Source organism: Zonotrichia albicollis, chromosome 8 (genome assembly GCF_047830755.1).
Source record: "Zonotrichia albicollis isolate bZonAlb1 chromosome 8, bZonAlb1.hap1, whole genome shotgun sequence".
NCBI lineage: Eukaryota > Metazoa > Chordata > Aves > Passeriformes > Passerellidae > Zonotrichia > Zonotrichia albicollis.
In genome coordinates this window covers 21,178,828-21,204,048 of record NC_133826.1, presented here as the reverse complement: position 1 = coordinate 21,204,048, position 25,221 = coordinate 21,178,828, and the positions used below count along the sequence as shown (strand labels likewise).

Below are 25,221 nucleotides of genomic sequence, written 5' to 3'. Positions count from 1 at the left end.
CCGCTGACGTGCGTGTAAACCAGCAAGGAAAACACTGTCGGGTCACAGCACGATAGCGGCTGTTGACGCCTATAATCTTCTCTCAGAAGTTATAGTTTGAAGATATAAAGTTGTGTTCTCAAAGAGGAACCAACACCGGCCACAAATACGAAGGAATGCGAGGAAAAATTCTTTCCGCAGCGCCAGGTATGAGGAAGAATAGTTAGTTCCCAGTCTGTATGGCGGTGTGCCACTCAAAGGGGAGTACAATGAGGGCATCATTCCCGACAGAAAATAAGATCCTTGTGAGCGGGCAAAAATGCAATAGACAATAAACAATGACCTTTAGCTTAATTATTTTGTGAGTCTTGTATAAACCATACAGTCTTGTATAAACCATACAGACTCCTCCCTATAACAGGAGGGAAGAGACCCCCACCAGCCATGCGGCCACAAGCCGATGCTGTGGTGGCCCCGTGCCGTGTCACCGGCTTTGGTGGTGTCACCGGCTTTGGTGGCCGCTGTCCAGCTGTGATCCCGCAGGGAGGAGCGGCCGGCCCAGGGCCACCTCCTCTGCCCCGGGCAGTGCCAGCCCGCAGTGACAACACCGCGGGGGAACAGCGCTGGCATCGGCCCCCGCTCGCCCCGTGTGAGGCTGGAACCAAGCTCTGACAAGATGCACGGTGCGAAAAGTAAATCGTTAGCGTTCACTGGAGTGCTTCTCGGCTGCCTGGAAATGGTGAGTGCGACTTACCTGCTGTAAAACTATTTGAGCGATGATGCTGTATTCTTCGGGAAAGTAAACTAAAAGTTAGGGTGGAGCACTAACATCCGCTTCCACATTGGTATTCCGATACTATCACAATGTTGCGCTGTTTACATATGACTGAAAAATACTTTACAAGTGTGTCAACAACTGCAAACAGGATTAATAGGCAGGTTCAGAGGGGGAAATGCAGAAGCAGTACAATCTGCGTCCCTGTACCAAATCTCATTGGTTGTGTACTCTTTCCATGCTTAAAGAATCTGAGCAAATACATAATATCAGTAAAATGTGTCAATAAACAAAATATTTTTGGTTATTGTTACTAACATTCTTAGATTTTTAATTTTCAAAATAAAATATGTCACACTGTATTTCTAATTTTGTAATATCTTCCTTTTCAGGTATTTTCAGCAAACACAGGTAAATACTCAAAATGGTTATTTGGTTTTTCCTGCCTATTTTTGAATGGGTTTGAAGAGAATACCCATTTGTGCTTTTTAATAAAATATTCTCTAAGTTCTAGTAGCTTTGCAAACAAAAAATGTTTTCATGTTTGATTCAGGCTTATAAAATTACATTGATGTCTTTATAAATTTTAAATCTCATTTTTAAGAGTCACAATTCTGTTGGACACTCATGCAAATATTCAGACTTGTACCTTAATACTAGTTTAAACCAGGGAGAACACTCTGATGAACAAATTCTGCTGTTCATTATATAGCTGTGGTACAAATGGAATTCACACTGTCCCATATTTACAACCAATTGTTGTATATTTTGATAATTAAAAAAACAAAAAAACCCAAAAGAAATATGAAAAGAAAACTCCATCACACTCCCTCAAAAAAACCAACCAACCAACCAAACAAACAAAAAAAATAAAAACCACACTAGAAGAAGCACAATCTCCTATGGACAAATATTTCCAAGGTTTTAGAATTTAATACTCAGCTACTCAACTAACAATTAACATCTGCTCTTAGTCCCAAGCACGTTCTTATCAGTTACAGTCAGACACCCCCTTTTGCCCTATTTGTAGAAATGGTCCCAGATATTCTGTCTGACCATGCCTATGGAGCATTTGCAGATGGGTCTTTCACAATTGAGGAGTAGAATACTGCACTGTAATTTTTTTTTTAATTTGTTCTATAATATTGTCTTTCGTAACAATTCATAAAAATTTCTGTGCAAGAAATCCTCACCCAGGTCTAAGTCTTGCTAACAGTCCAGGACAGAAAAAAAAATAAATTAAAAAAAAATATATAGCAGCATATAGATGTTAGCACTTAGCTGAGCAGCTGTGTACAAAACTTGCTCAGCTCTCCCAAATCCCCCATGAGCTGCCTTCCTATGAACAAGTTTGCCACAAATACCTACTTCATCCCAAATACCTCTACATTCCTTTTCTTAATTTTATCTGGGATTTACCTTCATTTTATCTTTTTTCTCTTCTAGTGAGTGTTTTGCAGCCTTGCAAATGTGTAATTGCTTTATAAATGCTGATTTTAGTGTGAAAATCCTGATTTCTGAACATAAATGACTCGTGGTTAAGAAATACCCTGGTGTAGTTAGTTTTGTGTCTGCAGTACACACAAGCTCTTTTTGAATGGTAGAGCATAACACCAAAGCATTGTTACAATATTTGATTTGTCATGTTATTGACTACCAATAGCATGGCAAATCAAATATTGCCCTCTGAGCAGGGGGTTAGGTGAGTTCCTGTGATCCCTTCCAGACTAGATTATTGTATGTTGCTTTAATATAGAAATGCCTGTGGTTCAGTGTCCTATTTCAGACTGCTTTATATAAATATATACATCTTCTTTTTATATATTGCTTTGTATATCACTTTAGTTAGTAATATAGTTAATTTGCTCTAAAGGAGACCCTCTCAGTGAAACCTAGGTTAAATAATGGTCTTGCAATAGTGATTTCAGAGTATTGGAGTATTTTTATGGAAAGATGAAATTTGGTCTAGAATATCACAAGACTCTGTATTTTGTTAATGTTCACTGAAAGTCCATTTAACTTAAATTTTAATCATCCATAGAAAGTGTAGATTATTTGTCCTATATTTTGTCTTTGTGAAATATTCCACAGGACTGTGTTTTCCCACTTCAGTACGTCTCTCATTATTTCCATTTTAGCTCCAGATATACCTGTTATTGACCAAGCTTATTCAAAACTTAGCAACAGTATCACAGTGGAATGGAGAGCAGTACCTGGGGCTACTAATTACATGCTGACTGCACAAGATGGAGATTCCTTTGTTGAAGCTATAGTGAAAAATTCTCCAGGCACAGTGACGGGACTGAAGCCTGCCACCTTGTACCGAATCACTGTCAGATCTATCGGTTCTGGAGGAAAAAGCCAGCCTTCACCTTTCAGAAAAGTAAAAACAGGTGGGCTTTCAAAATCTTATGTCAAATTCTGGAATGTTATGTCAAATTCTGTCTGTTATTATAACATAAAGCATTCATGCATGTACCAGTCCTGAATTATTATAATCTTTTTAAAAATTGTACTGATTACATTCTTTTTTCAGTTTTTGAAGACTAGAATTCAGCCATCTGATTTAATGACCAGGACAAAAGTCTGAATTAATGGTTTACTTTATGATGGTACAGTAAGTTAAAAGTTCAGCTGGGAGTTTCACTAGAATTTGTATGAATATATGTATTTTACTTTAACAAAAGGCGTAACTTGAAGGAATAGAAGAAATAAAGAAACAACCAAAAGTATAAGATAGGAAGACAATGTGAAACTTCTAGGACAGGAAATGCACTATCTTCTTGGTGATCTTCATTCTTCAACACATGCAGCCTTTCCCACTTTCTGTATAACTTTTGTTCATTTCACAAAACATGCAATATAATAATTGATGCACCAAATCACTTTCCAAATTTGTTCTGTTGATCTTGCAATTATTTATTTTTTCTGGTTTTGTTGTCACTGATTTTGTCTCTCAGGGTTAGTGATTGTTCTTTCTGTATATTCATTTCAAATTTGGCCTTTTCAAGCTGTCCTGCTGAAAAGCCAAAAGCATAATTTTGTTTTTTCTCAACAGTCCTGGCTGCTCCAATCCTGTCTGTTCGTTCTCCGAGCTGTGACTCCATTGCAGTGAGCTGGAAGGCTGTGCCTATGGCAGCTGGCTTCTCTGTGTCACTCATGAGATCGGATGGTTTGGGCAGAGTGCTGAAGCAGAACACCACCAACACCTCCCTGATATTTACAAATTTAGATCCAGGAACTCTGTACACTATTAAGGCTTATGCCTGGAATGCCAATGGGATGCCAGGAGATGATTTCACATATAATCAAAGAACAAGTAAGAAATTTTCTTTTCTGAAACCAAGCCAGCATTCTAAGAACAACACAGCAACAATATACCAGAAAGTATTTATGTGTATTTGTGATTGTAGTATGTTTTTCAAAGATACATTGAGTAGATTTTCAGATTATATTTTTGCCTCATCTCAAAGTTTAAGGAAGCTCAGGTGACATGGCTATGTTTAGTGAACAGTACTGAGGCAAAGATAGCAATTACTGTCACTAAAGCACACTAAAGTACAACTAAAGTTGTACTTAGGGCAGGTCTGGATAAGGGTTACACAAGCTCAGACTGATTTTGATGATTTTTCCAATTGTGAGAATCAAATATTCAAATAAGCAGAGAGTTTCAGCCATTGTCAACTAGAACTACTTCTTTTTAAAAATGTAATTTTAACATAAATGAGGGTAAAGTTTGCACTCAAAAAATGCATTTAGTTTGCAAATTGTGAAAGAGATCATGTCTGTAGGCTATAATCTAAGTTATATTTATGTGTTCCAAATTGATATACCACAGGTCCTAATGCACCAGTGGATGTTAAAGTAGCTTTCAATAGCGGTGCTTTAAGAGCTGCTGTCTCCTGGATGCCAACAGAAGGAGCTCTAACTTACAGCGTCACAGTCTCCAGTGGACTCCTGACACTGAGGTGTGACACATCTGCTGCCTCCTGCACGGTGCCATCCCTGCAGTGCAGCTCTGAATACGATGTGTCTGTCACAGCACACAATGATGCTGGATCCAGTGAACCTACTGATGCAGTGAGCTTAACAACGAGTATGTGTCACTGATTCTTATGTAGCTTATGGCATTTTAACATCTACTTCTTTAATTTCAAATGTAAATGAGTCCACTGCAATTCACAGGTGATTCTCAAATAGTTCTGCTTCTGACCTTTTTTCATTAATTATGTCATATACTTTTCTGTTGCAGGGGTAAGAGCCTAAGCATTTTTCATATTTCTGTGACAAAAACTTGCAGTGGTGGAACAACTTTGTGAGGAAATGACATTAAGAGCTGCCTCTGAGCATAGAACTGTTCTGGGTCACATCAAGTTGTTAGTTAGAAAGGGGTCAACAAAAGCACATTTAGCCAAAGTAACACCACTACACTAAATTAAGAAACCATCAAACATATTCAGGACAATAGCTTGCTCAGTTCAGCTACAGCAGCTTTGCCATGTCAGAGATTGTTGTTTCCTGACCTGTTACATGACCTGCCCATTTAATAAAAATCTAAACAATTTCTTTTTATCATATCCTACTTGAAATACACAACATGGTGTACTTAGTTATTTGATGTAACCTGCCTCATTTTGACTTTTGATAGGAGATCAATCATGGGAGCAACTCTGTGGTGCATCTAACAGGATTGAGAGAGCCTTATGCCAGATAGCTATGAAGCTGTTGTGGGCTGTCATCTCAGCCAACACTGCTTCAGCTAGATCACATATATTCATTTTAATAGCAGCAAGCTACACTTTACTGAACTAAAAAGAAAGTAAATATTATTTAAACAAAAGCCATGGAGTTTGCAATTCAATGTGGCATTTTGGAATGCCAAAAGAAAGGAAACCTAAGCAAAGGACAGTTCTACTCAGCCACAGCCAGTAAATTTTATAAAAAAATAGAAAAGGTTTTCACATATAGAGGCTTTTGGATGCCAACTGCTATTCATGCTAGTATTCCAATTATCATCCAAACCTACTATTTGTGAGCACACACTGTGCCAGTTTCTTTTGAAATATTGCCTGGTGTCACTTTTTGTTCAGAGGGCTCCTTAAACAAATGTTTCTGTAAAACATGATGGTAGCATCTATTTTGTTGTGTAAAAATCATACCCGCTTGTCATCTAAATATAAGCACCAACCTCTGTAAAGGCAGCTAAGTTGCTGCTTTCTTGATCAAGACAGAGCAACTGTTCAAGCTGAGTAGAATAATTCTATTTTCTATATAATTCAATATGTCACTGATTTTCCTTTATTTCCCAAGAGTAAAACTTCAAGAAAGAAAAAAATAATTGTATTGAGAATTTTTTTTTCATTTATTTTCAGTTCCTTGTGCACCAGTAAACATATCAATTGAGGAGGATGAACCTGGGCACTTGCTGGTATCATGGTCTAGTGTCAGTTTGTGTCATTATTACGTGGTTTTTGTGAAGAGTGATGATGGCTTGGAAGTGCACTGCAACACATCACATACTCAATGCCATTTCCAGTCAGACTGTGGTTTCACTTATTTCATCAGTGTCTTTGCATATAACAAGGCAGGACAGAGTCCTCCAGGTGATGTACTCAATTACACTACTGGTAAGTAGCCACGTATTCCTGCAAATTCATTTGGATCCTTTAACTGTATTTATTGTTGAGCTGTTTGGACATTTTTATGGGAAGATAATGACTTACAGTTCTATTTTTATTCAGGTTTTGGACATAACACACAAAGGTTGGCAGAGAAAAAGAAACAGTTCATATTGCAATTAAACTTAACTTGCATAGTCAAGTGCAACAACATGCATACAAATTTGAAAACAGTTTAACAATACACAATCATCAGGCAAGGACATATGAATAACACACAGACCTGGCATAACATTTGAATTCTAGTCCTGTCTGCGTTTTTGGTAAAACTATTTAAACTATTAAGTAAAACTATTTTTGGTTTTACCTCAGGAAGAGTGTACCAAAGTCTTCAACTTCCTTGTACTTGGAGGGAGTTTTCATGCTTGGAAAATGAAAAAAAAATACTAAGTTCAATGTTGAAAAGAAGACTGTTATTTAATCTCTAGACCTTTAAAATTTTAAACCAAAAGTATGTATAATTCCTGTGTCTGACCTAAACACTAGTATGTCCTCTGTCGATTTGGAAGTAGTAGCACTGAATTAATTTAAGAAGTAAATCTGGGATTCATTGGGCTGTTTGCACAGTACTGGTCAACCAGAGAAGATAGGAAGCACATAGAGAAATGAAACGAGGCTTGTATTTGCACCATTTTCCCACTCCCATTCGGGTTTCCCGTCTGCCTTTCCGTGCGCAGCTCCTTGTTGCCCAGGTGACTTCAGGGCCGTGTTCGTGTCAAGCGACACGGTGCGGGTGGCCTGGGCGCCCGTGCGAGGCGCGGACCTGTACGAGACGCGAGCAGCCGGCGGCAACGGCGCGCTGCTGTGCAGAGACACGGCCGCGGCCTGCACGCTGTCGGCCCTGCAGTGCGGCACCCCCTACAACATCACCGTGCGCTCCTTCAGCGAGGCCCGCGGCAGCAGCGCCTCGTGTGCGCCTCACTGCGTGCCAACAGGTACTGATCGCTCGTGCTGCTCTAGCTGAGCAAATCATTATTATACAGCACACTGATTTGTGCATAAAAACGGTACTGGAGAGCTAAGTTGCTGTTTAACTAAGCTCACTGATAAAAAGTTTTTAAAAAACAGCAACTCCAAAACTGAAAGTCCATAAGAATACACTATAAGAGGGGGAACTTATATCAAATTTGTACTGAAAGCTTCTGATAGCTTCAGTATTTTGAAAATCAGAATTACAATTTATACACAAAATCCTTACGTTGTCTGTTCTGTCACAATTTCTAAATTCTCACCAGGAGTAAAGCATATAAAGATCATATGCTTTTCTGAAGTAATTTAATTTTCACATGTAACTTATGTAATATGCATCAATAATCTATTTAAATACTATTAATATTAAATATTTCAGCTCCCTGCAGTCCTGAAATTAAAAATATCTCAAAGGAGGGTCCATCTGTAATCAGTGTGCAGTGGCAAGCTAACAATGAAGAAGCTATGTACGTTGTCACTGCCAGAGGAGAGGCTGGACTTTGGCAATGCACAAGCACCAGGAATTCCTGTTCCCTAATGGATCTTCCCTGTGGATCTGCTTTCTCTGTAAGTGCTATAGCAAGATCAGCAGCAGGACAGAGCTTACCAAGCTACAGTGTCCCTTTAGAGACAGGTATGAGGAACTGTATATAGTTCAACATACTTAGCAGCATAATATTAAAATAGTTCTATGACTCTATGGTTTTGGCTATTTTTTATTTACAATATATGCACATTGTACTATGTATTGCTGGATGTCCTTTTTGTAAACCTGTCCGTATCTTTGTGTGTGACAAAGAAGGGTCATTTGGCAGTTGCCTCAGACTGAGAGGCCTTAGTGCAACCAATTATCTTCTGGCACAGCTAACTAGAATGCAACAACATATGCCACTAATGCAATGCATAATTCTTGTCAGCATTTTGATATTTAGTACTACTAGGAGAGGCAATGAGGTAATGTCCATGTCAACAAATAAACAGTTGTAAAGAACAGATTAAAGAACATCCTACCCACTATTCCTGCTATTAATTTGTTAACAGGTTTTGTTCTCTACCACCTCTCCAGGCAGAGATTTATATACACCAGGATCTGGTTTTAACATGCAGTTTGGCTGCAGTCATTTTCCATTGTAGAGGAAGAGACTTGAAACAGAGACAGAGCTGGAATGAGATATATGACTTGAGGGATAGAGACAGACCCTGCTTAATTAAACTACAGATGTACTCTGATATTCTGATGAAAAATCTTAGTCGGTTTTAGAATCTTGGTGAACAATCATTTTATAATAATTCCAGGGTTCTAACCCATCGTTAGAGACAAATTGATCATACATTAACATTCTGTTTATTAGAGGCTTGCCAGCAGAGTCAACTATTTATTGGCATGCCTGAAAAATATGCACTTCCTTAATCTTAATCATGTACTATTCTACCTGCAACCCTCCAAACAACTTCCACTTTCCAGGTACAAAACAGAATTAACTTCTCTGTTTTTGTTCTCTTTCAGCTCCTTGTTGCCCTAGTGACCTGATACTAACTCAAGTGACACAGTCAGTAACCAACATCAGCTGGTCTGTTGGGAGGGGTGCACAGACCTATGTAACAACACTGGAGTCTCCAAAAGGACAGGCAAAGTGTCACACACTTCAGACCTACTGTCTCCTGGGATGTATCACATGTGGCACCAACTATACAGTGTCTCTGAGAGCCATCAGTGAGACGGGTTTGACATCCAGCTGCACCTATCAGGGATACTCTTCCAGTACGTCAAGTGTAAATGCAATTGGGAAGAAAAACTTTGTGTGGTGTTCTTCTGATAAAAATAGCAAAGCTGAAATTCAACACACAGCTAATACACCTGCAGTTCCCTCTTTAAATAAATGCACTTTGAATTATTTTCCTATAATCAAGACTTGTTCTTTCAACAGCCATCAGTTGGCCATATAAAGAAGTTCTAATAATATTGCTCCAGAAACAGTTTTTTAATTTAAATGATGCTGTGGCATAATTAAATTTTAGACAACTCAAAAGGATTCTAGGCATTCTAAAGCAGGTCTTATGCCAGGTGAGAGCAACAACATTCCAACATGTAAAACAATGACAGATATTCCCGCTCCATAAAATTACTCTAAATAAAACTTTTCTCTCCGAGTTCAGTTCAATAATTATTTTGGCTTTGTGAAATAATTTTCTCTTTGAAATGCTGGTACTCATAGTAATATGGTTTAAACAGCAGTCTAGAAATTTATAATACATTGTGAGTTCACAAAATTTGCTCATTGTTTTTTACTTTCTTAGGTGCTTGCTGCCCTTCTGGGGTGAAGCTCTATAGACTCAGCAACAATGGCATCAGGGTGTTCTGGCGAGCTTCTGATGAAACAATAAACTACAATGCTGATTTACATGGCTCAAAGGGCAACTTCAGCTGCACCCCCAGCTCGGGTCTGAGTCACTGTGATATCACCAGGATACCCTGTGGGGATGTCTACACTGTGCTGGTGGCTCCAGTGACCAACAAGGGGCCACAGCTCTCATTCTGTCCTAAGAAAATATATTCAGGTAGAATTTAAATTTGATTTTCAAATTTTTTAAATTTTTTTTTAAAATGCTAGATGGCTACAATGTAATCCAAAGTTATGCAGGTAAAGGTGGCATGGAATAAACCTTTGTGCTCTAGTATTGACTGCAGAGTAAACTTTATGAGTGCAGTCTTGCAATATCTGCAATGGGAATTTCACAGCAGCACTTTGGGTCTGGCCACACTTATCTGCACAGGTACCTCCAACTGGGTCGCCCATATCCTGGTGAATATAGAAAACTTAATGTTCAGTTGGGAGGTTAGGAATGGTTAGAATATACAAGCAAATAAATAAGCTTTTGTTTCATGTATTTTTAAAATAAAGAAACAAGCAATAACTGCAATGAATCAGTCCTAATCACGTTTTTTAAAGTAAAAATTTTTTTAAAGGGAAAGAAATTACTTTGCTATTCCCAAGGCATGGATTTAATCCATTATGAAACTACTGTTATCTGATGGGGTTGCCTAGTAGTATAGATGGACTACATACTGTAGACTAATAATATTCTGCAGCTTACAACCTGACATCTAACACTTTCCCTACTGTTTCATGTCATTTCAGTCACCTGTTCTGGAAGCTCTGTTGGAATGGGTAAGAGCAATACATTCGTTAAAAATTCATAAAGTTTATAGAATATTTTTGCATCATCTTCGTATAAGATGTATATAAAATATAGACTTGATAGTCAAGGTTTCTGGTAGTGGTATACAGATTTATCTCATCCCATTTTATAATGTATAATTTTAAAAAAACCAAACAAAACCTTACCTATATTGTGGCCTGTATATAATCAAGCATGGTCACAACACTTACTGCTAATTTGATAGCACACAATAAAAGGCAGGATTATCTTTTATAGCCTTCCCACATCCCATTACAAATGAAACTAGGTGGCACTTCTGCTTTCTATTTTCAAAAAGGTAAAAAAGAAAGTGTGGCTTACCTCAATCTATTCTACCTTATTTCTTCTGGGTTTCTGCAGGATAATGTTTTATTTGCCTATGTAACCTGCTAGAAACAACTTCAAAAGCAGCCACTGAAATAAAAATTTCTCAAGACAGTTGCTTTTCCCTAACTGGAATTGTCTTAATTTCCAAATTCTTTTATAGTTATTTATAGAGGAAAGAGCAATGCAAAACACATCTAGATGAAATTCTGGTTCAGATAAGGAGGTAAGTTATAAGAATCACAATTCATATTAGAATGTATGAATCAAACTTTTCCTGCTGATTAAATCTTTGGGATTGGAGGGAAATGCGTCACCAGCCCTGTATATCTCAAGTGGTTTGTTAAAATCCATATTTACCTCTGAAATCTCTTGTCATTTATTTCTACTAAAACTACTGATTTGTCCTCTCCTCCATTTGTAACAACCTTCTTTTACTTCATCAAGCCTTCACTTCACTATGCTGTAATTTCCCAGAAAAGCCCTTAAATCCAAACAGCTAAAAATATTCTACCACACTCATTTACTTTCTCCTGGTGTTCTGGACTACTATCTGCTCCTGTCTCAGAGGAATGACCAGAAATCACTGCTGACTTTTTCCCCTACGGCTGCTCTCCTTTTTGCTGCTGTTCACCTACTGCTATCCTGGATGTTAAGATTGTTCATAACACCATTCTCCCTAAATGTTATTTTCAGTCTTTTTTCCCCTGAAGCTGGAAAGCCCCATCTGTGCTTAAGTGCAACGTTCACAGCTGCTTGAGGACTGGGAGCAGGAAAGCTGAACACCCAGCCATATCTGAGACCTAATCCACAATCATACTCCACAGCAGTTACTTTTTCAGCCAACTTTGAAAGCAAAGTTTAAAATCAATGGTTCCACAAACACGTGTCATTTAACAGAGTTTTTGGAAGCTCAAGTGTACAAAGGTATCCAAAAACAGGGTTTCTAGCACTATGTTCAGCTTATAAAAACAGACACTATCCATTCTGGAAATTTTCTTTCTTCAGGGAACACACGTTAAGTATCTCAGCCAATGCTTCTGATCACTTGTGCAAAATCTCAAGGGAATCTCAGCTTCAGTAAGTTGCTTGTAGATGGCCCAAGAATTGCATGCTGCTTCTTAAAACATGATCTGCATTTAGCCACAATCAAACACTTAAAACTGCTCTGCATTAGTTAATAGAAAGTTGGTTTTCTCAATAAAAAAAAAAAAAAAACAAACAGCCTTCTTTCTTGAGGGTTCTATGTCAGTATTTGTTCTTTACAGACATCATTGCCAAACACTGTCACTACAGTATTAAGTGTTTAACTGGGTTTTTAAAGATCTGAAGCAATTGGTTTCTTTTGGAACCAAATTCAAGCCCTGAGGTACTTTTCACCTGAGCAATTCGGATAATTCCATGCTCTAATACTAACTCTTAGTGTACTTAAAGCCATTCCAAACTGTTGGTGTATGTCTTCTTATTTTCCCTGAGAATTAATTAACACCTCAATTACACACTACTACAATTACTACAAACAACGTTGTAGTGCTATTTTCATCAGCTCCTCTCTCTTTTGTCACTGAAGTGTAATTGTATCAGAATGTATTATTTGTATGTCTGTTGGGGGAAAAAAAGCAAAAAACTGGAGTCATGATTTCAAGAAAAAACACATTGATTCAGCTCTAAAATGTGTAGGAGATATATATTTAGCAAAACAGGGAGGAAAAGCAACACAATGAAACTGAGCCACATATACACCTCCTACTATGGCAGTGTGTAACCTCAAGGTGTTTTCCAGGCATTAGACATTGCCTAGTAACAATTGTCTAATAGTTAACACTGCTGATATGTGAAACAGCACTTGGAATTCACTGAGCTGATTAAAAAATTTGGTCAGGATTGGTTGCAAGTTCTCTCCAGACTGAGGTAAACACACTTTTATGGGTCATGCTGGCTTCAGATCACAGGAAAGGACAACTAAATGTCATATTTTTGTAGACACTGTTTCTGTACTCACATGAAGCTCTGGACTTCATGAAGCAAAAAAACCCCAAGCAATAAAATTCTCAACTGAACAAACAACAAAAATCTTACCAAAAAACCCCAAACAACCCAACCCCACTGTCTCTTGAAAGAAGACTAGACAACAAGAAAATTCCTGTTGAAGGCTTGGAGGTAGGCAGCATATGGATATGCTAAAATGGATGCTTTGAGAGCAGTATCTGTGAAATCACATGCACTAACAAATTAGGTGATTAAAACCACCTAGGTTATTTCATAGTAGATGACTTCATTATTGCTTACTTAATAAAAAATTTAAATTCAATGCATAATAGTAAAGATGTATTTAGTTGGAATTACACAAATATAAACACTCGCAAAAAAATTGTATATATTATTTAAAATATACACTGTTATAAGTTTCATATGACACAGAATAATAGCCCCAAACTTAGAATCCACCGAAAGAAGTCGCAAGAATCTACCCTTCAGCTGATTTCAGACTCAACCCAAATTTACTGAGATTTAGTGTTCTACCACATCTAACTATTGCTGGTGAAGAGTAAAAGAGATACAATGACAACCTCATTGCAAAACATCCAAAGTGGCACTTAAATGCTGCTTTACCCTGCTTAATAGCTGGTGGTCATCCATACTTAAAGCTACATGCGCTGCACAATGGGGCAAAGGGTTCAAGCAACTAAAGCCAGCAGAATTAATCAAATTCCTTCAGGTTCCCCTAAAGAGGGGAACTTGTATGCTGTATGAGGCTACTAATATTATATTCCAGTACTCAGCATTGGAGCCACAGGAAATTCCCAAGCCAGATGAGGTTTCACAAGGATAACTATCCTAGGCTGTTATGGACACATGGCATACTATGGAAACTTGGGGTTCATAGTGCTTCGGTCATGGTCATTTACCCTGAGAACTGAAGAGTGCACAGACTGAGAGACAACAGCTCTGCAACCACAGCTCCTCCAGCTAAAACTGGCAGAAATTTTCTTCTAATGCCCCTGAGATGAATGTCCAGTGCATCTGTACTGCACTGCAACAACTGCACAGAGTGGGCAGCACTGGTGCCTCCACTAGCTCACCCCTGCTCATCAGTGCTGCTTTCACAGCCCTGCAGCTCCTTCTGCTTTCCTTTTTAAGGAACATGAAATAATAAAAATGGCATCAGAAAGACAAAAAGGAATTAAGAAACCCTGGATACAAACTGAAGAGCTGTATGACAGTAAATCCTAAGGATAACTTTAGACAGGTGTCTTGATTCAAGTAACTGTCACAGGTCTTGGTTGGCAGCGAATATTGCGCTGTGCATTACACTGCTAACTCTATCGATTGTATTAAATTCAGAGGTTAGAAAGGACTACTTATAAAATAGGAAAATAAAAGCACAGTCCTGAAATCACTGCACTTGTAAAGAGATTCTGGGATGAGCCAGTCTTTGCACAAGCTATAGCAAAATATTCACCATCTTTGTTGTAGTGAGACAGTACTTGTCCACGTTCAGGTCAAAGATTGTCTCTCAAATACCTGCATTTTTTCCTGCAAATAAACCATTCTTTCACTGTACTGCCCAACAGTCTTGGGAAGAGGAAGAGCCCTGAAGGAACAACTGGAAATCAGTAATCAGTAATCCATTTTCCCTGACAAAACACTGGTTCTGCAGCCTCTCTGCCCAAGAACATATTTGTTTCAGAAACTGAAGGTTAAAACCAAGGCCAAAAGAAGCCCTCTAAACACAAACAAGATAAATTAAAGTTGCCATCACTGGACAGAATCCATGCAATCTCTTGGCAGACTGCAGAAACAGTTCTAGTTATCTACTAGACAGGGTATTTTTTTTCTTCTCCGATCTTAAATGAAAGCTCAGTATTTTAGTTTTACACTGCAAGGGAATGAATTTGTTGAAGCTTAAGTTTTGTTTCAAGTTCAGACTTCAAATCAGTAACACAAATATAAGCAGACAACCTTAACAACACCAGTCCTAAAAAATGTTGATTACTAAGGATCATGGTGATAAAGACCATTACAGTTCAGAAAACAGGAAGAGAAGGGAGGAAGAAAAAAGTTTACTTCTTGGAATACTACGGAATGAAGTATACTGTTGCAAGTCAAAACACTGTTTTCCCTGGATGTTTAAAACAAAATATGCCTTGATGACCTGAATCACACAGAAGCAAAAAAGGTGCAAATATTGTATTTCTACCCTCAGGTTACTTCATGATTGATTCCCACTTCGTATTCTTCCTCTCTTGGGGCTGCAGCATTTCTTTTGTCTGCTACATCTTTGTTGTAAGTCACTTATTTTATAAAATCTCTCATTCATACAAAGTGTCACTTGATCTGAAAATAAAATGTGGAGGAACTGAAGCACTCTTTAACTGGCCATGAACGTGCAGGGAAAAGCTGACACTCAATACAAAGGAAATAATTGAGAGTTTATTCCAGGTGGTTCTCCTCACTGAGTATACAAGTCATCAGAATAATCTATGAAATAGACTTGGACTTTAATGATATGATCTTTTTCTATAATGCATTTTGGTTTTTCCGTCTAACAACCTGTTTAAAAAAAAATCTGCCAGATGAAATGTTCAGCACAACCTGTGATCTTTACTATTTGTAGAAAATATGAATTAAAAAAGGACACTATCAGTTAATTCTTACTTTAAATGTTTACACTTATAAAATGCTTTGGAAGCTTGGAACTGAAATCCTTTGTGATATTTTTCTTCTTCCTACCTCCCTCTTCCCATCTTAAATGCCTTTATTAGCCCAGGATTATCATAAATGACAGAGTGCAGCTGCTTAAAAACATTAAAGGACCACAAATGGATAAACTGTGTTTTTTTTAAAAAAAGGAAGCTTACATGGATTTTCTTCAAACAAATAAAATGCATAGATGGCTACGGTACTCATCTGTCAGCCTTTACAGTGTCCGCTTGAGGTAGCCTTTCTACAGAACAACTAAACAAGCCCCAACGTCATCTAAATCCTTGCATCCAAACCACTATCTCTGAAAGTCCACTCAATTTAACACCACTGGTGATCAACATAATACATTTTAAAAGCTTTGGACAAAACAGCAGATACAGTGGGCATAAATGTTAGTTCTAAATCTGCAGCCCTCAATGTACATTGTACGCACATAAATATCTCAGCTATAATACACATTCCAGATCCATCCCTAAAAGCCATACTATTATGGAAAGCACAGCCATGCTAACTTCAGGATACAAACCATAATTCCACGTCTACAAAAGGAAAGTATAATTAGTGGCAGTTTATTGCCTCATACAAATTTAACCAACATGGCAACCATGCCAAAGGAATTAAAACATTTTCAGGACATATGTACAGACTGTACATTTCAGAAACATCTGAACAATAAAAATGCAAGAACAATCTCGGCATTACAAATTAAACTAAACAAATGGTTTGAAACCGTCAATGCATTGAATGGGTTTACAAAGGCACTTCCCTACCGAAAATAGGAAATGACAATCTGCAGCCTAGAGGGAGGTTGGAGAAGAGTGCTCATCAACTACTGCACAATCTCAACTTTAAGAAAAAATAAGCAGGATTTAATCAAACATTTATAGGATTCAATGTGATCCACTTTTGAAAGAATTCACACAGTCTCATCTTTGTTTTTCTGTTGCTTTTCTTGGCTCTCTCGTTCTGTACTTTGGCTCCTTCGACGATCATGTTTGTCAGAATGGTCCTTGCTATCACTGTGATCATGTTTGTGGGAACGTTCTTTGCTTCTGCTACGCTTCCTGGATTTTTCTTTGCTGGGACTCTGATCTCGTTTTCTGGACTTCTCAACACTATCTGTTCTTCCTCTGCTTCTGCTTCTACTTCTTTTATTTGACTTCTCCTTATTTTCATTTTTATGTTTACTTGATTTTTCTTTGCTCCTGCTTCTGCTGCGCTTACCTGTGTTCCTGCTTCGGCTCCTACTCCTATGCTTTCTTTCCCGGCTTCGACTTCTACTATGCTTCCTCTCTTTTTTGGAATCCCTCTTGTCATCACGGTGTTTCTTTTCATCTTTGTCATCCTTGTGTCTCCTCTCCTCTGTGTCACCCTTACTTTTCCTTTCTTTTGACCTTTCTCTAGATCGATCTTTTTCCCTCTCACTACCTCTTTCCTTATCATAATCTCTCTCTTTTTTCCGACTCCGTTCATTTTCTTTCTCTCTCTCCCTGTCCCTGTCTCTTCTATCTCCTTTCCTGTCACGACTTCGACTCCGGCTTCTGTATCTGTCCCTGCTTCTGCTTCTCCTCCGTTCCAGTGAGCGATCGGTACTTCGGGATCTCCGCCTTTCCTTTTCTCTCTCCTTTGCTTCACGTTCTAATCTCTGCCGTTCTCGTTCTCTTTCGAGCTCTCTATCAAAACTAGATGATCCATGGCCTTCCCGATGGTGACTTCTGCTTCTGGATCTTCTGGGAGACCTCCTGGGACTGATGGATCTTGGTCTTGGAGACCTTTTAAAATAGAAGACATTCTATATGAAACACCTCCTTCAATAGTTAAGAAATCCTCTCTCCAATTTATACTTCACAGAGTTTGTATTTAATCTTAAATAGAAAATATCATCTGATTATTTTAGTCCACTAGCATCCATAAACTGTTGCCTTAAAACCTATTTCAGTGAAAAGACAACATGTTGCTGGTAATAAGTGGTTCGATATTGAACTTTTAACATTGATTTTTAAAATAATGTTTATGTGACCTTGAACGTCTACGTTCTGCATGCCGGTCTATTTCCTCCATCCCCTCCTTGCCATCTTTCTTGATTTTTCTAGGTCTGCTTTTGATTTGCTGGTCAATGGCTTTCTGGACTGGCACAGGAATTCTTGGAAACAACGTGGAAAACCATTCAAGCTTAGTGAGGAAGGAACGAAGCATCTCCCCTATGGTCATAACGCAACCCCCACCTGCCTTCACATCCAGGTCCTGCAAAATACAAGCAAAAAACATCCTGATGGTCAAAAATATTCTTTACTGATTAAAAAAAATATGCTGCTACATTACTGTCCTACTGAAGTCTCATGATTATGAAAGTTTACTTGTCTCATATTCTAATACATTTCCTTAGAGAAATTCAAACTCTGCACCCTTTGGATTTGGCAGAATGTTACAGATAGGGAATGGGACTTAATATATATGCATGCAGGCACATACTAATCCTGCAGCCATCTGGATGGTAAGGGACCGTCGATGAAGAGATTAACACAAAATCCCCTTACACAGTCTGGTTATATGGTATGTATGATCTTGCATTGTATTTTAATGCCACAAAGTTGAGAAGTCCTCTGAAACTACATTTAATACTCCATTTTGTGGATATACAACTGTGTACCATCATACCCAACCCTGTGGCCTAAATCATTTATGAACTACATCATTGCCTATCTAAAAATGATCATAGAAAGACCTCTAGTACAAAATGGCATCCTAACAGAATTGGAAGCAATAGCAAACCAACTGCCATGAAGCAGTGAGGTTTCTAATTTAGAAATATGTAAAAAAATAAATAAATGAACAAATAATTGGAAACGCATAATCCATGATGACCATTGTCTCTGAAAAGGGTCATTACCGCATGAAGGCCTTCTTGCTATGCCCTCTCACAGCTCAGGACATGTTAGTCAGCTATTGTCAGTCCCAAACCTATAGTGCAAGCACACAAGGAAAGTGAGATTTGTTATCTAAACAGGAAGAGAAAATCTGAACGTAAAACTGCTTGCACTCACACACATTTAAGTGTTCAGATATACAGTTTTTCCAAATATAATCGCTGCAGAGATCTAAAGAAGAAAAAGAGGAGTTAAACGTAGCACCTGGAGAGTACGTACAGTTAAACAAAATAAACATAAGAAGCATTCTGAAAAGTAACTGTGTCCTGGGAAGGTTTTCACAGCAGCATGACAAAAGATGAACTGCTTCCAGATTTTAAGAACTGGAGGGGAAAAAAAATCCTGTAGGTTTAAATAATTCCATATATGAAAATTTGCTTCATCCTACTGAGTTTGACCAGGACTGGTAAGAAACTTAAGCAGCCCCAAGCAGGTTTTCTACATAACAGAAAGCTACTGATAGCAGCTGGGAGAGAAACACTAATTCCAAAAGTATAGTAGGAGATTTTAGGCAACAAGAAATAAACCCATCTTGATACCCAGCATCAGCAAGAACTGAAATGCATAAACTAAAAAAAAATGCTTTGAATAATGGACCAGTTAAGACCTGCACAATGCATTGTACTTGCGACTGCTTTACTGTCCTTGAACTTGACTTTGTGGGACCCTGAGAATGAAGCCACCCCAACGCTTCTCATAAATTACAGTCCAACATTGTGGAGAGGAATTCTTATTAGCTAGTCCCAGCTGGGGGAGAAGGACATTACATTGATTCAAGTCCAATCTGTTTCATTTTTGTTAAAAATTGACTATAGCATGGGTTTACCTGAAATCACCAGTTGTTTCCTTTGCTCAATGTTTTTGATACTTAGCATGAAATATTTTAAATGTTTAAAATAAATACACTGCATTGCAGTTAGAAACAGGTGTAATTAACACTATTTTTATTACCAGTATTTGGACATTATTGGCAACTACAACATCTGAAATTTCTTCAAGTAAATGCCTACTGTCACACTGAAGATGGCAAGTGATCCTTCCTGTTCTATCTTAAATTTAGAATGTAATTTCAAACCTGCTCAATAAATCTTAATTGCAGCAATATGTAGAAGACTGTGTATTCAACTTCATAGCCCAAGAAACCACACCCAACAGCTCCCTACTGTTTCTCCAAACAGTAAATCAGGACTAGGATACCAAAGGTATTCTCTCATCTGACTGAATAATAATGCAACCTTCTTTACTGAATTTCTTCAGTTAGCAACTCATCCCTTTATCTGCCCCAATAACAAAGACATTAAGATTCCAGAGATAAAGCCACTTTCTGCAATAATCAGGCTTTTTGCTTCTTCTCTGAAGAAATCCTGGGTTTAGTTGTTCTAGGACATGAATAATAACCACAGAGATTTCTGGCAGAATTTTCAAAGGTGAATGTTGTTTTCTACCGTTCCCACTCTTTTATGTAACCATCAATTCCCCTATCCCAGTAATAAAGTGATAATACAAATTTAGCACTTGCATGACTTACTACACCTTACCTAAAAGTAACTGATTTTAAAAAACACAGAAGACACATTCACACAGCCTGCTGTCTGCATTCTGATTCAGTACACCCGTTCCACATGGTTTTGCAAATGTGACACAGTAACATCTTAACCAATGAAAAAATCTGTTAGATCTTCAAAATCTAAGAGAAATTACCCAGGTCTCAGCTCAAACCTGTTTCCTGCACCAATTAACATACATATTGTTAATATTACAAGAACGTAACACTGTAACATTCAAACTACAGAAAACCCTGTCGAGCAATGTTTAAGCCTAAAGTAGTAACATGAAAAGAAACAAAAGAAAATAAATTATTACCCTCGCCGACATACCTCTTCATCATCAAGAAAGGATTCAAACCAGTCCCATAGATCTGTAGGAGGCTGTGTGTACCTTTAAGCACAAAAACAATATAAAATTTTAATACAGCTTTCTGCACATTAGATCAGTCATTAGTTGATGATATTGATACTTACCTAATATACATAAATCCAAGAGCCCTAATATACGGGGAGTCCGTATGAGTGATAAGGCCCATCACTTGTTTACGAGTGAGCTTCAGTGTAAATAATTTGTAGAGCAGACAAAAAGCAGTAGACACAATTCCTCCAGTTCCAACACCACGCACCTTTCAAAAGCAGAAAGTCAGGTGAGGATGCAGGAAGTCACAAAGACATTATCCCAAACCTACAAAAGAATATGAGAACTAACACAGCATAAAATCTAAATCTACAAACAAAGCTATGGGGAAAAAGTAACACTACTGACATCCATAGCTTTGGAAGTGAGAAGAATGTATCTACTCTTTGTAATAAGTATTTTATATTGAGAGACTGAGCCAACATACAAGCACATTTTATCTATGCTTTGAAACGTTATTTACCAGACAGAAATATTTAAGAAGGCACGTACTTCTACTTACCCCTCCACACATCCCTGTCTGGCCTGCTGTTTTTCTGCTGCCCTTTTCCCATGGTTCAACATGTGTTACCTGAAAGGGTGAGGTGGGGGACAGGAGGAAAGAAAGAAAATTACAATTACAACCTTCATAATGTTTAGGTGACCACACAAGCCTGATTTAACAATGGATATCCTAAACCAATCTTAAAAACCTGTCTTCTAGCAATTTCAAGACCAAGTCTGCTTTGTCATTAAAGCAAAGCCCTTGGCCATTTTAATCACCACATTAAGGAATTACAGCCAAAATCTTGAATGAAATTTAAAACAAACAAATCCCATAACCCCAAAGAAAACATCCATGCTTATTCTATACTCCATGTTCTTTCAAATACTTTATGACTAAACTCCATCATTACTATTTCCTTGGGTGACTGGACAACTGCCTTTATTTAAACCATCTCCTTACAAGTTAAGTGATAACTGCTGATGACAGCTACAAAAGTCAAAACATACAGTCTCACATTCCTAAGTCTCATTGTTGAAGTAAACTTAACTAGAGATTTATTTTATCTCTTACTATTAGGACAAAAGAAATATGTTTATTAAGGGTAGTATTTTAACATAAAGTCAATGTTTTTTCTCTTAGACTGCAGGGATGTAAAATTTGCTGAAGACAAATCTTTTGAGATACACTTAGGGATGAGTGCACAAACAAAGTTAATCAACACCATTCATAAAACTTGACAATAAGAGTCATAAACAAGCTCCGAACAACATAATTGCCTATGCTATATTTGATATTCTGAAATCCAGAGAAGCAATATCTGGCTCAATGAACAGGTATATTTTCTAAACACATCAACTTAAAATATATGTAAAAGACAAAAATGGTACAACGGTGCTACAGTGGATTGGGAATAAGAGTTCATGCTGTACGGTACTTCACAAATTAAGATTCGTTAACAAAATATGAAATAAAACCAATGCTGTACACAATCACGTGACATCAGAGACACACTAACAACAGAAGTTGCTGAACTGTTTGTTTGGGTTTTTACAGTTGCTGTCTTTACCAAACAGGAAACATGAGAGATGCCAATACTGTAGAATTCAAAATCCACTATGACTTCCTGTACTGTTAGCATGAGAAGTTCATAAATACTACACAAATAATCCTACATATCCCTCTGGTTATATAGTATTGCCTCTCACAGGAAATGAAAAGTATTTTTTAGTCAAAGGATTGAGTATAACATTATCACAAACACTAGTCTTCAACTTTAATTACAGTCAATGTAAACATGCTGGTTTTGACAGGTATCAATTAAAACAAACAACAAAACCCTGAAAACAATATTCATTTCAAAAAGAAGTAATTAAAGTTTTGATCCCACAAAGACTGCTTTGCATGCTTAACTTGTTGGAAATACACAGATGAAATGAAGCTGAGGACATGCACATGGTGTTAAGGTCAGGGATAAAGAAAGAGGAAGTCCTGCACTTCGTAGATACAGAACTGAAACAGGAGCCCAGAATTGCAAACGAATTAATTCAAACATCTGGACACAATCCATATCTCCAAAGATGGTGATTATCACCAGCTGCCTGTTTGACTTACTATCACCCTTTCTCATAATCCAGCACCCAGCATTCTAGTATTTTCTAGAAGAGCCACTTGATTCCTAGACAGACAAATACACTTGAAGATACAGCTGCTATGACAGGTCATTAAAAAAAACCAACCCAACAACTCATTAAAAAAAACCAAACCAAAACAAAAAAACAACTAACAAAAAAAACCCCCACAGCAATTATTCAGGAATCTTAAAACATGAAGAGAATTCAGATCTTATTAATATCAGTGAAGCAGCTGAACCATCAGGTTATCTTCTCCCTCACAGCCATTACTCATGAGTGAGTAAGGGGCTGAGTTTTCTCTTTATTTAGCATGCAGTTTTGAGTCACTAACTGTCACGTTCAGTAAATAAATCAGATCAACATGCAGGTTTTTAATGGCTTGTGAAAATTCTTCCCAAATTTAAGATAAAATTGAAACTGTAGGTCAAGCAAATGAACTACCTCACCTACTGCGGCTGAGCTCTACCAGTACAAAGATGACAAACTGCACCAAATACTTTTTAGCACATCTGAAGGGGCTCACTTTAAAAATAGAGACAGCTCTCAATGTTTCTGAAAATACGTTTCTTTCACAACTTTTTCAGCTCTAAAAATCAATTGTGTAAGTAAACTCTGCTGCTTTCCATTTAAATAGTCATGAGTCTCTCATACATGAAATTTAGTAAATTTACTGGAGACATACTGCCGACTATATATGTTACACTAAGGAGAAATAAATAATCAGCTCCAAATGACAGAGCACAGGCAGAGAAAAGCTATCTTTACATGAAAAAACAGTAGCATAAGTAAGTGCAAACTGCCAAAAATCTCAAAATACTGTAGTGGAATTATTTTTCACAATTCTGGTGCCTGAAGTAACTTGATTTGGCTTGGATAAATGAAACAAAAAGGCTACCTTTGCTTTTTATTTTACTAATTTCAAATATACTGAAACCCACCAGCTGACACAGTAACATTATCAAGCAAAATGAATTCACCTGAAAAAATACGCCAGTAACAACCAAAACACAGGTGACTAAATGAATTATCTAACCTTGAATTATCTAAATTTTGGTCTCGTTATCAGAACAAAGAAAGTGGCTGCGTTGATTAGCATTAATTATGCATACCTCTACCTGGGAGAGTGGCTTGATGGAAGCCTCGGTGCAAAACTGATTCAATCCTGCTAATAAAACAAGAACCGAGACATGGGTGCCCTGATACAGACCATTCATCTCCCCAGCACATATCACCTAACGGCAAGAGAAGCACTAAAAAAAGGAACTCGTTAAGTTGTAAGCTGAGTTACGAAGGAGGCAATCCTAACCTGGAGCTGAGGATGAAGGCCACACGCAGACACCCAGGGAGAGTGACCACCATGGCTCCCGGGTGGGTACGGGGCGCGCAGGCGGCCCCGCGCTGCGGGAGGGCCGGGCTCGGCGGCGGCACACATCCGCGCCCTGCCGCTCGCTCCGGCTGAAGGCGCAGCCCTCAGACGGCCATTTCGCCCCCACCGCCCCGGCTGCCCTCTCCGATACCCATTTACAGCTCGGCAATTCCAAATCCAACGCGGAACACGCCTCTTTGGTGAGGCAGAGAAGGCAGAGCCTCGGATTCCCCCAGCTCAGCAACAGAACCGATACTTACTCCCATCCCTCACCGCAAGATAAGGGGCGAAAAGGCGCGGGCCGCAGCCAAACTGGGCCCGGCGCCAGCGCGGCCCGCGGGCTCACCTTGAAATAGATCTCGTCCACCACTTCGTGGTAGGTCTTGAGCTCGTAGAGCTGCACCTTGAAGTAGGGCGACGACAGGATGTTGGTGAGGATCATAGGGTTCAGGTTCATGGTCTTTTCGTTGCCCCACAGCGGTAGCACGTTGCCCTGCTTGCCCGAGGCCGCCGGCTTGGGGCCCCCACTCTGCAGCGGCTGCTGCACGGGCGGGACGGCGCCGGGCGGGTGCTGGGCCACCTGCTGCCCCTGGCAGTTCGCCACCGCGGGGCTGTTGTTGGCCATGGCGGGTCGGCGCTCGGGGCAGGCGGGCCGCGCACACGGAGCGGGGCCGGCGGGCGCTGCCTCAGCCCCGACAAGATGGCGGCCAGGGAAGTGACGGCGGCGCCTTCCGGGGCCGCGTCACCGACCCGCGGGGCGCGGCGGGGAAAGGGCGGGGGAGCCGCGGAGCCTTCGCGCGGCCCCGCCCGCCCGCGGCCCCGCCCGCCCACAGCCCGGCCGTTTGCCGCGGCCCCGCCCGCCCACAGCGCGGCCGTTTCCGCCCTCCTTCGCCTCGCCTCGCGTCGCCTGGCGGCAGCGCGGGGACCCGGCGGGCGGGACATCCCTGCTAGGGAGAGCGAGGGGACTCTGTGACGCGGCGGGGGGCAGCTGCTGACACCGTCACACGGAGTTCTGTGGATTAAGCCCCGGAATTTACAAAGTTCAAAAGTGGTCCCTTCGGTCCCTTGTCGGTGGTAATGAGGCCACGGCACAGCTGGCGCTGGCCGCTTCTGCCTCCACAGCAGCAGTGAAGCAAAGAAGTCACAGAATGACTTGGGTTGGAAGGGGACCTTGAGGACCGTCTGTCTGGTTCCAACCCCTGCCGTGGGCAG

At 39.3% G+C, this 25,221-nt stretch overlaps 2 protein-coding genes across 5 annotated transcripts; one reads left to right on the top strand and one right to left on the bottom strand.

Moving 5' to 3' along the window:
* Nucleotides 1-26: 26 nt before the first annotated feature.
* FNDC7 (fibronectin type III domain containing 7) lies at nucleotides 27-17,302 on the top strand. Of its 4 annotated transcripts, XM_074546206.1 has the most exons (13): nucleotides 27-718; nucleotides 1,147-1,165; nucleotides 2,893-3,147; nucleotides 3,813-4,073; nucleotides 4,593-4,850; nucleotides 6,127-6,381; nucleotides 7,110-7,367; nucleotides 7,781-8,035; nucleotides 8,909-9,163; nucleotides 9,700-9,960; nucleotides 10,542-10,571; nucleotides 11,090-11,152; nucleotides 11,623-17,302. In XM_074546206.1, exons 1-12 carry the CDS (start codon nucleotides 656-658, stop codon nucleotides 11,125-11,127), a joined length of 2,208 nt encoding a protein of 735 aa, XP_074402307.1. In that variant the 5' UTR covers nucleotides 27-655; the 3' UTR covers nucleotides 11,128-11,152; nucleotides 11,623-17,302. The 4 variants fall into 4 exon arrangements, with proteins under 4 accessions (XP_074402307.1, XP_074402309.1, XP_074402308.1 ...); XM_074546208.1 differs by lacking the exon at nucleotides 4,593-4,850; XM_074546207.1 differs by lacking the exon at nucleotides 7,110-7,367.
* On the bottom strand, nucleotides 16,187-24,744 carry PRPF38B (pre-mRNA processing factor 38B). The gene is made up of 6 exons (XM_074546218.1): nucleotides 24,356-24,744; nucleotides 21,028-21,096; nucleotides 20,582-20,733; nucleotides 20,438-20,498; nucleotides 17,654-17,877; nucleotides 16,187-17,405 (listed from the first exon to the last, which is right to left on the bottom strand). The coding sequence occupies exons 1-6, from the start codon at nucleotides 24,632-24,634 to the stop codon at nucleotides 16,550-16,552; spliced, it is 1,641 nt and encodes a 546-aa protein (XP_074402319.1). The 5' UTR covers nucleotides 24,635-24,744; the 3' UTR covers nucleotides 16,187-16,549.
* Between the last annotated feature and the right edge of the window lie 477 nt (nucleotides 24,745-25,221).

Excerpts from the sequence above, each read along its gene's own strand:
- FNDC7 (XM_074546206.1), top strand. The coding sequence starts at position 656 with ATGCACGGTGCGAAAAGTAAATCGTTAGCGTTCACTGGAGTGCTTCTC. Across the intron at positions 4,851-6,126 it reads TGCAGTGAGCTTAACAACGA|TTCCTTGTGCACCAGTAAAC; the intron begins GTATGTGTCACT and ends ATTTATTTTCAG. Across the intron at positions 7,368-7,780 it reads GCCTCACTGCGTGCCAACAG|CTCCCTGCAGTCCTGAAATT; the intron begins GTACTGATCGCT and ends TAAATATTTCAG.
- PRPF38B (XM_074546218.1), bottom strand. The coding sequence starts at position 24,634 with ATGGCCAACAACAGCCCCGCGGTGGCGAACTGCCAGGGGCAGCAGGTG. Across the intron at positions 21,097-24,355 it reads TGGACGAGATCTATTTCAAG|GTAACACATGTTGAACCATG; the intron begins GTGAGCCCGCGG and ends TCACCCTTTCAG. Across the intron at positions 17,406-17,653 it reads GCAGAACGTAGACGTTCAAG|GTCTCCAAGACCAAGATCCA; the intron begins GTCACATAAACA and ends CTATTTTAAAAG.